General features: G+C 39.0%; 1 protein-coding gene across 1 annotated transcript in view; it reads right to left on the minus strand.

Annotated features, from left to right (window-relative positions):
• LOC126235976 (sterol O-acyltransferase 2-like) overlaps positions 1-17,364 on the minus strand; it is a 227,644-nt gene that overhangs the window by 63,231 nt on the left and 147,049 nt on the right. The window contains exon 5 of the mRNA XM_049944953.1: positions 9,807-9,955. Within this exon, the coding sequence (XP_049800910.1) occupies positions 9,807-9,955 (149 nt within the window). The remainder of the gene's footprint in view (positions 1-9,806; positions 9,956-17,364) is intronic.

The raw sequence follows: 17,364 nt of genomic DNA on the forward strand, positions 1-17,364 counted from the left end.
GATTGTTTAATTGATGCGTGTTGTTCTTTGTTTGTTTGCTCTGGGATGTTTGAGTCCATTACTGTATTTTCTTCTTCTAATTGCACATTATTTTGTTCCAGTATTTGTTGTACTTGTTGTTTGATGTTTTCTAATTCTGACTGGGGTATCCTGTTATTTTTTATTATTACACGAATCTGATCAGCTAGACGTTGTTCTGTTAAAAATTTTAATTCTGGGTATCTGGTAATAAATGTTGTGTATACTTGTGATCTGTATCCAGTTGTGTTGGTTCCTAGGTTTGTTGCTTGGTAATAACAGAACATGAGGTGTCGATTAACTTCATCTGACCATCTCATCCTCTGTCTTTGTTTTCCTTCTAGGGTGGTTGCAGGAAGCATATCCTGCAAAACACCTCTATTTGGATTTAAATCAGTTTCCAGTTGGCTAGCAGTGTCATTACCATTGTGGGCGGGCATAGGGTTCAAGCGCCGTCCCCGACCATGACGGCGCTTGTCCGAGGCTTCTTTAGTTCTGTCCTGAATCAAGTAATCACACTAAAAGGGGGGTTAGCCCTATTAGTGGTTTGTTCTTTTCGTCGCCTTTTACGACTGGCAGAACATACCGGAGGCCTATTCTTTTCCCGGGCCTCCACGGGGTTTATTATTATTATTATTATAATATGTCTGCTTGTGTCTGTATGTGTGGATGGATATGTGTGTGTGTGCGAGTGTATACCTGTCCTTTTTTCCCCCTAAGGTAAGTCTTTCCGCTCCCGGGATTGGAATGACTCCTTACCCTCTCCCTTAAAACCCACATCCTTTCGTCTTTCCCTCTCCTTCCCTCTTTCCTGATGAGGCAACAGTTTGTTGCGAAAGCTTGAATTTTGTGTGTATATTTGTGTTTGTTTGTGTGTCTATCGACCTGCCAGCGCTTTTGTTTGGTAAGTCTCATCATCTTTCTTTTTAGATATATTATTATTATTATTATTATATTATTATTATTATTATTTCTTTCCTTTCTCAGACGTTATGTCTGGTTAAGAATGGAAAGTTATGCGGAACTTGATCAAGCGCGACTTCGTTTTAACTGTATGGTATATGTTACATTGCATTTAGGAACTTTCGGGTAACTGAACATGTATCAATAATTACTGATTTCTGTAGTTGTATATAGATGTTTGGATGTAGCTGTATTGTGTTGATGTGTTGGTGGATATTGTGTGGTATGACTCCTGTAGTTGATAGTATAATTGGTATAATGTCAACTTTATCCTGATGCCACATGTCCTTGACTTCCTCAGCCAGTTGGATGTATTTTTCAATTTTTTCTCCTGTTTTCTTTTGTATATTTGTTTTACTGGGTATGGATATTTCGATTAGTTGTGTTAATTTCTTCTTTTTATTGGTGAGTATGATGTCAGGTTTGTTATGTGGTGTTGTTTTATCTGTTATAATGGTTCTGTTCCAGTATAATTTGTATTCATCATTCTCCAGTACATTTTGTGGTGCATACTTGTATGTGGGAACGTGTTGTTGTATTAGTTTATGTTGTATGGCAAGTTGTTGATGTATTATTTTTGCTACATTGTCATGTCTTCTGGTGTATTCTGTATTTGCTAGTACTGTACATCCGCTTGTGATGTGATCTACTGCTTCTATTTGTTGTTTGCAAATTCTGCATTTATCTGTTGTGGTATTGGGATCTTTAATAATATGCTTGCTGTAATATCTGGTGTTTACTGTTTGATCTTTTATTGCAATCATGAATACTTTCATCTCACTATATATATATTGCCTTTTCTTAGCCATGTGTTGGATGCGTCTTGATCGATGTGTGGCTGTGTTAGATGATACAGGTGCTTGCCAAGTAGTGTTTTCTTTTTCCAATTTACTTTCTTCGTATCTGTTGATGTTATGTGATCTAAAGGGTTGTAGAAGTGGTTATGAAATTGCAATGGTGTAGCTGATGTATTTATATGAGTGATTGCTTTGTGTATTTTGCTAGTTTCTGCTCGTTCTAGAAAGAATTTTCTTAAATTGTCTACCTGTCCATAATGTAGGTTTTTTATGTCAATAAATCCCCTTCCTCCTTCCTTTCTGCTTAATATGAATCTTTCTGTTGCTGAATGTATGTGATGTATTCTATATTTGTGGCATTGTGATCGTGTAATTGTATTGAGTGCTTCTAGGTCTGTGTTATTCCATTTCACTACTCCAAATGAGTAGGTCAATATTGGTATAACATAAGTATTTATAGCTTTTGTCTTGACATCTTCAACTTTTGTAGTCCTGTCTTCCTCAGTTGCGCGTAATATTATGGTATATTGATAATTTTTACTTATGGACCATCTGACAGCAACTGAATAAAACACAATTTTAGTGCCATACGCCTTTATTTTCTGCAAGGCATCATCAGTGGCAGGTTGCGTGGACAATTTCTTACATATTATGCTCCTGTTGCATTTTTGGTGTTGTTCTTCTTCTTATGAACGCCAATTTGCGGTTTTTCCCACATTCCACAGCACTATGCACTGAACGTTTGTTTTAATGCAATGTTTTGGTTTCTGTTACCAAAACATTTTTTCCATAATGTCATTTTTTCCTACGATGAGTATTTAAACCGGTAGAGGAAGATTTCTCTGGCAACAAATTAATTAAACCAACAAAAAAGTCCAGAGGGGATATATCTGGGGATCGAGCAGGCCATGGTACAGGACCACCCCTGTCAATCCACGTTTCTGGGAACTGTCGGTCCAGGAATCGACGCACACAATGACTGAAATGTACCGGCGCCCCGTCATGTTGGAACCACATGCATTGTCTTGTAGGCGAGTGGTACATTTTCCAGAAATTCTGGCAATGCTCTGGCAAGAAAATTATAATAGTGCCTGCCATTTAATGGCCTAGGTAGCAGATACGGCCCAATTAAACAGTCCCCAACAACACTGACCCACACATTAATGAAGAACCGCACTTGAAGAGTGCTAGTAACTGTGGCATGTGGGTTATCCTCACTCCAAACATATGAATTGTGCATGTTGAAGACTCCACCATGCCCGAACGTTGCTTCATTGGTAAACAACACAGAGGATTGAAACGTAGGATGCATTTCACACTATTGTAGGTATCACTGCGAAAACTGTGCTCTGGGTGGATAATCAACTGGTTCCAGGTTGTGGATACGCTGTAAGTGAAATGGATGTAGCAAACTCCTCTCGAAGGACTGTTCTTACATTCGTCTGATTCATCCCCATGTTACGTGCAATGGCACGAGTGCTAATTGAAGGATCCCGCTCCACATGCTGCAAGACAGCTTCCTCAAATTGCAGCGTTCTTACCGTGCGACAGCTTCCCTGTCCACGTAATCTGCTAAATGACCCGGTCCCACACAGACGTTGGTACACAGCAGCAAAGATCGTATGATGCGGGATACGGCGATTAGGACATTTATTTATTTATTTATTTATTCTTTGCCCATGGACTCCAGCTGAAAATCCAGCTGAGAGTATTGGGTGTGTCATACAATAGCCTATTAACATTAAACTTGATTGCATTATATATAAATGATACAAATAATTAAACAGAAATAGTCAATAATCATACAAAGGTTTTACATGTTTCACATTATATGTACACAAAAATCCAAACAACATACAGAAATGATAATTTTAAAGGTACATTTCAGTAACGATGTATTTCAACACCATCTTAGTATTCACTCAAACTGTATATACATTTCTCTGTGAGATATAGTTTCAAATGATTTTTAAAACATTTTAGATCTGTTTCTTTTTTAATGATTTTGGGGAGTTTATTAAAAAACCTTTTGCCTGCTTCTTCTGGGGCAGTCATAGACAGTTTTAGATTTCTGTTTATCATGAAGTAATTTTCATTTCCTCTTGTACCGTGTTCGTGTACATCTTTATTTAGGAGGTGTTTATCATTTGACCTTACTGCCATTATGCTTTGGTATATGTACAGTGAATATACTGTCATAATATTATAGTGTACAAAAGCTTGCCTACAGGTCTGTCTTGGTGGTATTTTTGCAATGCATCTCACTGCCCTTTTCTGAATTGTGAATATTCTTTTTAGGTAGCCAGTTTGTGCATTTCCCCATATATGAACTGAATAAGACAGATGTGGGAAGACAAGTCCATAATACATTGATCTGAGGACTTTATTATCCACAGTCTTAGCTGTTTTATGCATGATGAAGATCTGTTTGTTTATCTTTTTACACAGTGCATCTATGTGCTCCCCCCATGCCAAATGTTTGTCTATTATAGTCCCTAGAAAATTTGTGCTGGTTACTTCTTTAATAGTCTTTCCATTTATATTAACATTTATATTATAATTTTCACTATGCTTGGTCTGAAATACTACATTCATTGTTTTAGACTGATTCATAAACAGGTTGTTTTGTGTTAAATATTTATTTGCATTTTCAATAGTCAGGAGTGCTTCCTTCTCAAGCTCCTCTTTTGTGTCAGCTGTGCAAATGATTGTTGTGTCATCAGCATACATTATAAGTTTCTGATTTATATAGCTAGGGAAGTCATTTACGTAGAGTATAAATAGTATTGGCCCAAGCACAGACCCTTGCGGCACACCGTGTTTAACTGTTTGTAATTCTGATCTGTAGTTTGTTATATTTCCCCCACTAGTATGTCTGATTTCTGTGCATTGTTTCCTATTTGTAATGTATGATTTAAGTATGTCATAGCATTTTCCTCTAATTCCATACTGATATAGTTTCATCATTAATTTTGAGTGGTTCACACAATCAAATGCCTTAGATAGGTCCATAAAAATCCCACAAGTTTTTTGTTGCCTGTCAAGTAAATTAAGAATGTGCTCAATTATGTCTGTTGATGCTGTTTTTGTTGACTTCCCTTCTCTGAAACCATGTTGTGATGAATGCAGTATACTGTACTTAGTTATAAAACTTACAATTCTATTCTTTATTATCATTTCATAGATTTTAGCAAATGTTGAGATCAATGATATTGGCCTGTAATTTCCTAATTCATCCCTGTTCCCTTTCTTAAATATTGGCTTCACTTTACTTACTTTCAGTGAATCTGGAAATATGCCTTCTTCTATCGCAGCATTCAGCATGTGTGTCAATGGTTTTAATATACATTCCCTGCATTCCTTTATGAGATGTGATGTGACACCATCCAAGCCAGATGAATGTTTAATTTTAAGTTGTTTTATTAGGTTTGACACTTCTGCATCTGTTGTAGGTGTGAAAACCATAGTATGATTTGTGTGTGGGGGGTTTAACAATTTATTTACTGCATTTGTTTTATTTTGACTTATTAATTCGTCTGCTACAGTAATATAATGTCTGTTAAAAGTATTGGCTACTTCGAGAGGGTTTGCGTTGCTTTTTCCGCTCATCAGTGGGCAGATGTCCTCTGCCCGATTTGTTACTTTTCCTCTCTCTTCATTAATGAACGACCACAAACCTTTTGAGTAGTTCTTTCCCTTATCTATAGACATCCTGATGAATGATGCTTTAGTTTCTCTGATAAAACTACAGTACTCTTTCTTTTTTATTTTATACAGTGTGTTGTAGGCCTCAGTATTTTTTTGTTTGGAGAGGTCATAATACACTCTCAGATTATTTCTGGCATGGATTACTTCTCCAGTCACCCAGCTTTTCTTTTTTTGTTGCTGTTTGACAAGCCTTTTACTAACAGGACATGTAACATCATAATAATAATTGAATAAAGAATAAAACTGGTTCCATTTGGTGTTTGCATCTTTAGCTGCATATATTGTTTCCCAGTTTTCTGCCTCTAACATCTTTTTTAGCAGATTTATGTTATGTGGGTAGTTCTGTCTTCTCATCTCCCATATCTTCTGCACTGAATCACTAGTCTTTATATTTATGTCTATCATGACTGCAAAATGGTCTGCTAATGTGGAGTTTATTACCTGTGTGTCACAATAGCATGTAGGAATATTTGTTATTACATGATCAATAATAGTTTCACTATGCTTTGTTACTCTGGTTGGTTTATCTATTTTTATTTTTAGATTGTATATGCACAATACGTCCAGTAGGGTCTTAGTATCGTCTGTATTTTTACTCGTGTCTATGTTCAGATCTCCTATAATGATCAAATAAGCATATGTTTTTGAGAGGTGTTGGATTATAGCTTCCAGCTGTTCAAAGAAGGTTTTAATTATACCATTTGGTGAACGGTACAAACCTAATACACAACATAAATTCCCAGCAATTTTAGTTTCCAGTGCTGTAGCTTCAAAGCTCAATTCTATAGCATATTTTGTTATATTTATGGCTTTAGTTGATTTATAGTTAGAAAAAATGGCAACCCCACCACCTTTATAGGAAGTTCTGCAAAAACTGGCTACTTTCACATAATTCTTCAAGTTGTACATTCCTATGTGATTTTCTTTTAGCCCATGTTCTGTAACTACTAGAATGTTTGGCCTATACTCCTGTAATATTACCTCTAGTTCCTCTGTTTTATTGTTTATGTATTGAACATTTTGGTGAAGTATTCTAACAGTTGGCTTTAAATGTAATAGTTCCCCTTCCTGTAATATACTAAGCACTTCACTTGCTCCCTTTGCTTCTGGTACTATGCAGTGATTTTTTTCAGTTTGTGTCATTAAACCTGGATCGTATCTTTGTCCGGTGTTTATATTCCTCTCACTATTGTCACACTGGTATTTAAGATGGACAGTTTTACTTACATCTTTTTCCATGTTCTCTTTCTGCTTACTCGGTACCATAAAAAATCCTCACTTAGTGTAGCAGGTCTCCTAGTTCTCAAGCATCTGTCTTGATTGGAAGCTGCTTCTGCTGTTGCTCTCCCAGGCCTCAGGTACCTCTTCTGTGTGGTTGCTGTTGCTGGTGGCTCCTGTGCTCCCCGACTTGGTGACTGCCCTTCTTTGTTAGCTGCTGCTGCTAATGACCTTTGTATGTTTTCCTCACATGCATTTTCATTGCCTTGAGGTAGTATTATGGGGTCTGCTGTTCTGGATGCTGTTGCTGATGACGACAGCTCTGCTGATGATTGTGGTGATTCTGCTGCTATTGGTTTATCTGACACTGCTGCTGAGAATATCTGAGCCTTTGCTGCTGCTACTTGTGTTTGTTGTAGCTTTACTGCAGATAATGATGGTTCCACTGCTACAGACCACTCTTGTTTTGGCGGAATTGGGATTGGAGACACTTCCATTACAGATGACTCATTAATAAATTTAAGTATTTCGGCACTAATAATCTTTTTCCCTTTTATGTTCATGTGGAGACCATGTCTTGTGAAGTGCTCTCTGTGAACACTGTTTATCTCTACGAAAGTCGTATTCTGGAAACCTCTACATATTTTCTCAAATAGCCTGTTTGCTGTAACAATCTCGATGTTTACGCACGAGTTTTCCATCAGATCGTGTCTCCTGGGGATACTAACAATGTAGAAATGCACTCGAGGCATCCTTCTGATTGTTTCCTTTAGGATTCTCGTTGCACGGCAAGTTTCATTACAGTAAACATCATTTGCGCCTCCTATTATGATGCAGCTGTTACCCGTCGTTAATATGTTGTCACTGCTTTTCAGAATTTCGCGTAATGGCGCGCCTGGTTTGATGATGCCTGTTACATTAAGGTCTGGGTGATTTCTTCTCATAATTTCCGTAACTCCTCTCCCATGACTATCTGCAAAAATATATGCCTGTTGCATGTGTCCTTGCTTATGCATAACGGGGTTGTTTACTTTTTTTTCTTTACGAATATTTACCTTGTGTTTTTCTCCGTTTAATCCACTTGTATATTTTTGTGTGGATAGTTTGTTCATATTTTTATCCATAAATGCACTATTAACACTTTCTTTTCTTGCGTTTAATTCACTTGTGTCTTTTTGAGTGATCAGTTCGTTCATATTTCTAGTTACAGTCGTACTGTTTACACTTTGTACATTTGGTTGTGCAGACCAACGAATTTTATGGCTAGCATTAATGAGATCTTGTTGCCTTGACGATTCAGACAGTTCCCCTATGGTTACTACCAAATTTTCCATTGTTTTTATATATTTTTTTATAATGTCAAGTTCTTTTTGAAGTTCGTCATGCACGCTGTCTTCTATTCCCGCGTAGCACTTTTCACTCGCGATCTCGCGGCCGTTACACTCTATGTCACATTTACACTGTATTTGTAAATCTTCTTGAGCATAGCAGTGTGAATGGCACCATTTATGTTTAAACACGCATATTCTAATTCCATTTAGCACTATTTCGTCACAAACAATACACTTGATTGAAATTAAGTCCTCAAAAACTGCAGAGCGGTTTAAAGTTACGTGTACACTTGCCGCCATATTGCCACAGTATGTTGTTGATAAACCCGCTGTGCAGCTCGTCCGTTGTGGTGCGCTACGTAGTACACACCAAGCATGTCAGTGTACTCACTCCAGGTGTATCACTCCATTAGTAAACAGAGACAATGCACTACTACACTGGTGGGCAGCAGTTGCCTACGACTGAAGAGCGTAATACGCCCTCTAACAACTGAAGAGTGTAATACGGCCTCCACCGGTTCAAATACTCCTCATAGAAAAAAATGACATTAGGGAAAAATATTTGTTTTGATGTCCCCTACAACCACCCAGAGTTCGTCGGTTTAAATACTTTTCACCCTGTATAGTTATGATCATTGAATATTATAGATGCACCCTGTATCTTTGAACTACTGTCTCCTTTTTCTGGTATAATTAAAATTTCTGACGTTTTTCTCTATTAGTAAAATTAAACAATTTTTTTTCAGCCTTCAGTTGCAAGGTAATTTGCAACTGAAGGCTGAAAAAAAATTGTTTAATTGTTGTACATTTCACAGTTGCTGACACGCTGCAATATGTTAAAGATTTGTAAATTAGTAAAATTCCCTTGTCTACTTTATCACTGCTTTTTGTTATCATTTTGATAGATGGTCATTAAAGATTGAATGTTATTTCATCTATGGAATAAAAACTGTATTATTTGATACATATTTTATTAAATGAGTAGTAAATAGGCCTGTAATTGACAGAAGGATATTGTTTTAACTATAAATAACATTCAAACTACATCTGGAACAATGGCTGCAGGAAGCATGAGACACTACCCTTCTTATGCAAGTTCCATGAGTATTGTAAAGGAAATTCAGGGTACATGGGTATGATGATCTACAAAGTGATATTTATGGCATAGATTACATTATCACAAAATGTGCAAGAAATATCAACATTTTTTTCAGAAAAGAGTAGAAAGAAATATTTAAACTTCAACTCTGAAATTCACTTGTGTTTGTTATAGGAGAAGCATTTTTTACTACACTGTTATGGTTTTTTTCCTCCTATCTTCACAATCAGAGGATAGAGAGTATTAAAGATCAGTGTTGTAGTGGGAGAAATGAGTAACAAGAATTAGAATGGGTACAGAAGAAAGGAACATTAGCTAATGAAGATCACTGATTGATAATTTCAGACAATTTTATATTTAGATTCTTGTTAGCAAGCTTATAAGAAAATGCAGCAGATTTCTCGCCCACTGAATCATATATTTTTTTTTAAAATATTCTAAGAAACCAACATTTAAAACAGAAAATAATTTACAAGCTGGTTGGCCACAAATACTGAATTGCATTATTTGGCAGCATCTCCTAACTTATCTACTGTGTCTCATAGGCTTATTTTGTTTGTAAATGAACGTGTAGTAAACGTAAATACAGTAACTTGCTGCAAGTCTAGAAATATATTATTTTTAAGAATTTCATTTTACGTTTGGTTCCATTTATAAATTTTGACAACTTACCAGAAATAGACAATGAAACACGAAATGATGCCCAGTGACAGAATGCAATGAACAGTGCAAATACTGCAAGTTGCATGGAGACCCAGGTTGCCATTACAATGTGCAGCCCATCAAAATTCCAAAATATAGTTGAGAAGCCCAGCTTCAACCTGTGTAAGCATGTAAAATTTTTAATCATTATACCTCTCAATTTTTTTGGGAATTGATACAGTAACATAGCATTCCAAGTTATAGATTAAGTCTTCAACACCTACTTGATCAACTTTAATTTTATGTGTGCATACATACAGCTGATGTTAAAGCTGTAGTACAACTATGGAGTATTATTTAATGAATGTAAGTTAGATAATTAAAACATACACAAACATACAGTTGTGACAAAATATGCTCAGAGACAATTATTCATCATTACGAGTGTGGATTAATACTTGGACTTGTCGCTCTGACCATATGTTCTTGCTATTATGTATCTATTGTTATAAATAAAACAGATTTCCTTTTTTGATTACACTATTCAAGTTTATGTTTATCCACTGCCTGTTAAAAATACATGGGTCCATATGCATCCTAGTATATACAATATGAACATAAATGTTCTCTGAATGTGTGTACGTAAGTTATTACTAGAAATATGGACTAAGAAAATGCTTTCTGGTTCCACACGATTCCTTAAGTTAGGCAGGTCTTGCTGACTGAGGATGAAGAGCACTGTCAAACTTGAGAGAATGAACTTATTTGTAGATAGTGTCATGAGTCATCCAACATAGTATGCACTGTGCTAGCTTCACAACTTCTGTGATCATGAGGGTGGAAAACACGTGATACTGCTTAACGTAAGACACAAGTAATAGTGCAGCCACATAGAACAAGAGTTTGTTATCCATATTCAGGTACTCACAAGCCTAGAAACAGTACAACCGGCAGAAGAACACTTCTAAGGACAAGCACCTGTTGTGCTGTCCTCATATAGGAAAGAGCTCTGATAGATTGTGTAGCAGATGCTGTGCTGTGAACACAAGTTGTGAACAGCCTCTGGTGGGTGGCATACACAATGCTCATGGCAGAGTATTTGAATGTAATGTGCTGGTGGGCATGCCAGAAGCCCATATCCAAGTATGATGTACAGGATTACAGTACCCCTTCCCCCCTTGTGGAAAGGGTGCTCCTCTGATATAGGCATCTGGATAACTGTTGACACGTCCATGGTGTCTGCAGCCTTCACCGCAGGTGGTGATGGTGGCAGTAGAAGAGTCCGGGCCAGATTTAGTGAGTAGGGCTGGAAGTGGTGTTGCTGCGGACACATGCGGCAGCTGCTCTTCCGCATAGTACCAGAAGAGAGCCTGGGCAATGAGGGCAGAGGAAGTATTTCCAAGCCCCGAACCAAGATGCAGTGGAACTGTGCTAACAGTGAAGGGTCAGCACTTTTGGCAGTGGATGCCAGGGACACCAGCTTTGAGGAACTCAATGGCGCTCGTGCAGTTGATGGCAGCGGAGCCTCACAGGTTGGGCTGGCAGCAGGCATCTGGGCACTGGATCCCAGAGGAGAGGCAGGAGGTGGTGACATCCACAAGGAGGTTGTGTCTACCCACACAGAAGAGATGTCCCACAAGACCTGTACAGGTGCTGTGGAAGGAAGGGGAGGTGGAGGCCCTGTCACTCTGACCATGGCATGAAGAAGCAGCTGATCATGATGATGTGCCACCAGCCCATCATTAGTGCACACCATAGAGATGGTGGCTGCACAGCTGTGGTCAGTGGCTGGAATCCATTTTGGTCTGTGGTCAAATCCCGTCCCCAGATTGTAGAGCAAGCAGTGAATCACACAGCATCCCAGCTGGGCTCCAATCCCCCATTGTTGTAAAACTGTAAGAACTCAACAAGTGCATGAAGGTGTTGTGTGGAAGAGTCTGCAACATATTTCTTCATTTGAACCTTATAAGTGCAGAAGAGACATTCCACCTCACCATTAGATTTGGGGTGGAGGAGCAGTCACATGACGAATGCCTTGATGGGCAAAGAAATCGTGGAAGGTCTGAGACAAAACTGCAGACCATTATCTGCCAGAAATTTATATGGAACTCCTTTAAAACAAAAGTTTTTTGGAAAGGGTCTGAACCATAGCCACGGCTGACATCTAAGGGTAGCTGACAATGTATGGAAATTAAGAGAAGGCATCGACAATCAACAACCAATAAGAAGTGCGGCCACACCTAATGGGAGGCTCTGATATTGGTACAACCCAAAGGACATGTTAACCACACGAAACTGTTTCTAATTGTCATCCAATGCAACCTATAAACAGGCTTCAGAAAAACCAGTTTTAGAAATAAACTGGCCCCCAGTGACTTAAGCCGATTACTTGTCCTGACAGGACCAAAGGATAGGTGCCAGTGATAGATTGAGCATTAATAGACACTTTAACATCACCACAGAGGCGAAGCTGACCACTCAGTTGTGTGTTTGTGTGTTTGTGTGTGTGTGTGTGTGTGTGTGTGTGTGTGTGTGTGTGGTTTTTTAACAGTAACAAGGGGGGCAGACCACTCACTAGACTAGAATAACCTCAAAAGGCATCATTCTGCCCAACTGACTTCACTTCATCACGCAAGGCCCAAGGCCACTGGAATAGGGCGTTCACTAAAGAACATGGCTATGGTGTAAGTTTCAGAGTAATGTGGGCCATAAAATTAGTGGCTCAACCTAACACACCCAAAAAAGGGGGCTAGAACTCTAATCACAGAGAATCTAATTTGTTGGTAAGGGACCTGATTGGAAACGAGATGCATTGCATCCACAATAGAAAAAACAAAAGAATTTAAAGAATTAAAACCAAACAAATTGTCAGCACCAGCCACTAAAAATAGTTGAGGAATGAAGCACTAATTTATCTGCAGTGGGAGCCATAAATTGGCCCATACTTGAAATATGCTGCTTATTGCAACTCACCGGCCATTGAGTAACAGGAGGCAATGGCAGAGATCCTAGGTCCACAGAAGTTTGTGAGTTCAACAATGTCACAGCTGCTCCCATGTACACTTGCAGGCAAAGCACTTTGTCCATTGCTCACACTTCAAAGAACAGTTTCTTAGTATGTGCAAGCATTGGAGAGATACAATTAAAATTGATGTCCACATCTGCAGGAGAAGACTTGGAGAGACACACAGATGCTACATGGCTTTTCTACAGCAGCTGCATGACCCCCAACAATTAGGGAATGCAGCTCCTGTCATGTCATATGGAACACTATGGGTGAGATGGCAGCCCCAAGTGCTGCCACTGCTGTAGCAGTTGTTGTTGTTGTTGTTGTTGTTGTTGTTGTTGTAGGGCACATCACTGTTCAGAGTGGCATGGAAGCAGCATCTGTCCAACCGTCACTTCATCCTCCCCCGAGAACTGACACCTGATGACCAGTGTGGCTACTTCACACGTAGCTTCAATCTGACTGCCAGCAGCATGAGACACCTTGTACATTTGGGAGATAAACACAGCCAAAGAAGGATTTTTGCACTGGAGAGCATGTCGACTCACTGACCAACCGAATGATTGTGTCCGGACCATAGATTCAGCATAGGAATCCGATGGACACTGGTAATAAACTGACATATGCAACTGAGGCCATGGAGTTCAGCCATCACAGCCCAGTAGGACTGTTGGGGCTGTTTATGACAATGATAGAACTCAAGATGCGCTGCAGTAACATGTGAGCATTTATGGTGATAATGACAACAGCTTACACATTTTGTTGAATGAAATTGACACTGGTCCTTTGAGCAGGGCTAAATGGCACAACAACTGGTAAATCCGAAGGGAGATCCAAGAAAGAAAGCCTTACGTATGTTAACATCAGTGACATAGAAAGTGAGAAAGTGTTGCCAAAGCCGCTTCTGAGGGCAAATCATACTAAGAGGGGAGGAGGGGCGGCAGGTACGCCAATGGCATAGAAGCCTGCACAGTTAGTGTGGTTGACAAATTTGTAATAGGACCTGTAAGAGCCTGCTGCTGCTCACTCAAGGAGAGACTTGAGCACTACCTCCAAAGGTATGAGAACAAGGGACAGCCAAAGAAATAGAGCATACGGAAGTGAACACCACACTTGACATCAACTGTGTCTTAATGTAAGACAACTAATAGTGTGACAACAAAGAACAAGAGTATTAATAGACAGTCACATTTAAGTATACATAAGCATAGAAATGGTATAATCAACAGTAGAAAACTTCTGAGGATGAGTGCCAGCCACACCATCCTTAAGCTAGCTAGTTTTTCACTCTCACAGAGCTTCTGTGAGTAAGTGTAAGAACAGAAGGAAAGGCAGAAGTCTCACTGCACTCTCCAGCTCAGCTATATGCACCTACAGGTGCACACAGAATGCTGGTTAGCCTTGCTGCAGTGCCATTACAGGTAGAGCAACACATACATTCCGTTAGCTCTATAGCCGATCTGTCACTATTTTGCAGAAACTATCCGTAAAAAAAATGATTTTTACATTACATATAGTTTTGTCCGTCAGCTTCATTGTGAAGCCCCAAAATTTCAATAATAGTGATACTTTACACGATATTCGCTTTTAAGTACAACACTGTGAAAAATTCAAAAAGTTTGCAATGGAAAACAGAGGTTATTATAATTTTGTGTTTGGTGCATATTGCACCCCATGTTGCTGCAAATGAAATTTAGCTAAGTTATTCAATTTTTCTTTAGACTTGGGAGGAGGTAGGTCTGTCTCCAATCCCAAGAAAATTTAATTTATGTAGCACATTCAATTCCAACAGCATGCGCACGAGAGTGAAATATTCGTAACATACCTCACATCTCCTAAAGGTTCAACATGTCGCTAATATTTTGGCAAAAGATAGCAGACAATGAGGAGAATTTTGCTACATGTTTAACATGGGAACTTTTTTATCTGCCTTGTAATGGCCAAAGCTACAGTTTTTATTTTACTTTTTTCTCAACCCAGTAATGTAATTTTTGAAATTCATTGATAGCTAGTGCAAAGATAATTTTTTAGTATGAGAGTAAACAAATTTCTTCTCTTAAATTGTAGCAAATTGACACACTGAGGTTTTTGTAAGGTGTGGATCTCTTTGGTCATCTCTTGCTTTTTTAATAAGACACCATGTTTCAAAAATCTGTTGTAATTTCTACTGAAAGATGAGTTTGTGCAATTTATACTGTATTTTGGCAAAAAGGAAAAAATTAATGTGGCAGTTAGGTAAATGCATGCATTACTCAAAACTTGTCATTGATGGCACTTCTCCAAACAAAAAAAGTTTACCATCCTATGAAAATAAATCACCAGTTCTGTTGCAATTCCAGGGAATCCTGTAGTCCACTGTACCTTTAATCATGAACATCTGGGACTGAATTTTCTTTCTACACCACAGTTATTTTGAGTTTTGAAGAAGTACAACAAGCAGTGCACCATCATTCTATTTTATCCCTCTACACAGTGAGAGAGTGAATCTTCTTACAACAACTCTTAATTCCTCAGTGATATTGACTTCCTCTCCATGAGAGGAACATTGATGTTGTTGCTATACAAGAGACTCATGTCACTAGTGTGGCCGATCTTAAGGCAAGAGACAGAAAACCAGGATACGAGAAACTAGGTGCGACATATCATCAGTCACATGGATGTGCTACTTATATCCGCAGCAACATAGAAAATGCCCAAGTATTGAACTCTGGCATTTAAAGTGGAATCCACACTGTCACTATAAAAGTGGAAGAAGTTTCAATAACTAATGTTTACAAACCTCCACTCATCCAATGGCCTCCAGAGGTACTGACCCCACTCCGCCATCCAGCTCTCTACTTGGGAGATTTCAATAGTTACCATACAATGTGGAAATACAACATCAGTGACCAGAATGGCATTGCACTCACAGACTGGATGGAAGAAAACAGCTTAAGTCTCATATTTGATGCAAAGGATAAGGGAACTTTCAGATCAGCAGCATGGGGTAGAGACTCAAATCTCAGACCTCAGACTCAGATCTATGTTTCTCCACCCAGAATCACAGTGGCCAGCCAATTAGCACAACCAGAATGATTCTACCAGATTTCCCATGCAGTCAACATCGTACAGTCATATATGAAATAGGCATACAAATCCAGGTGATCCGATCTATACCAAGCCCTAGATGGAATTTTCAAAAGGCAAACTGGGAACTGTTCTCCCAAGAACTTGACAAGGTCGTAAGATGGATCCCAGTAACACCTAAAAATTACAACAGATTTGTAGGTGCAGTGATTGCAACAGCAAAAAAGTGTATCCCATGTGGGTACCGCAAGGAATACATTCCGGACTGGAACAAAGATTGTGAGAAACTTTATGAGACATACGTAAAACATGGTGATACAGACGTAGCCCATTAACTGCTACAGACACTGGATGAGGCTCGAAGAAATAGATGGATTAAGACAACTGCTGAAATGGATTTTAAGAAGTCAAGCAGAAATGCTTGGAGCTTACTAAAGAAGTTGGGGGGAAGTAAACCACCAATCAAAGTAGCTCGTACAGTGCTACCAGACCAGAAAGCAAGTCGAATTGTATCACTATCTAGAGCACCATGAGACAAACACCACATACAAAAAGTAAAAAGGGAATACAGGAACATACAGCGAACAACACCTCAAGAAACTGAGAACTTTCGGAGCTTCACAATTGAAGCACTAGAAGCTGCTCTCAGTGATGTTAAAACGGGTAAGGCGCTTGCTTGTGATGGAATGCACCCTGAATTCCAGGCTCGATGTGGGAAGGAAATGAAGAAATGGCTGACCAAGATTTACTCATGCATACTAACATCGGGCTGCCTGACAAAAGCTTTTAAAATTATTAAAATAAATGCTGTGCTGAAACCAAACAAACCATCAGATAAAGCCAAAAGTTACCGCCCTATCACTCTCCTCAGCTGCTGCTACAAACTTCTGGAATGGCCACTCCTCAACAGGCTGAGCCCACGAATCCTAGAAGTCATCCCACAAGAGCAGGCAGGTTTCAGAGCCAGTAGGAGCTGCACAGACCAGGTTCTAAGTCTAACGACACATACTGAAGCAGGTTTTCAAAAACAAAAACTGACTGCGGTAGCTTTCATAGACCTAACAGCTGCCTATGACACCGTATGGAAGGAAGGACTTCTACACAAACTGATAAAAGTAATCCCCTGCCATATGACACAGACTTATCAACAACATACTTTCGGATAGATACTTACAGGTGATACACGGTAATGACATAAGCAAACAGAGGAAACTGAACAATGGACTGCCTCAAGGGTCAGTCTTAGCACCAATGCTCTTTAACCTTTACATCTCTGATCAGCTAAGCTGATGATATGACCCTAGCTATCCAAAGCAAGCAGTTTGAAGAAACTGAAAACATCCTCACAACTGACCTAAACAAAATGCATGAGTATTTCACCAAATGGAGGGTAATACAAAACCCCACCAAGACTGAAGTCAGCTGTTTTCATTTGAACAACAGAATGGCGGGATATGAGCTGAAGGTCAACTGCGATATCAGCCACATCCAAAGTACCCTGGGGTCACTCTAGAT

This window comes from Schistocerca nitens, chromosome 2 (assembly GCF_023898315.1).
Source record: "Schistocerca nitens isolate TAMUIC-IGC-003100 chromosome 2, iqSchNite1.1, whole genome shotgun sequence".
In the NCBI taxonomy this organism is placed as follows: Eukaryota; Metazoa; Arthropoda; class Insecta; order Orthoptera; family Acrididae; genus Schistocerca; species Schistocerca nitens.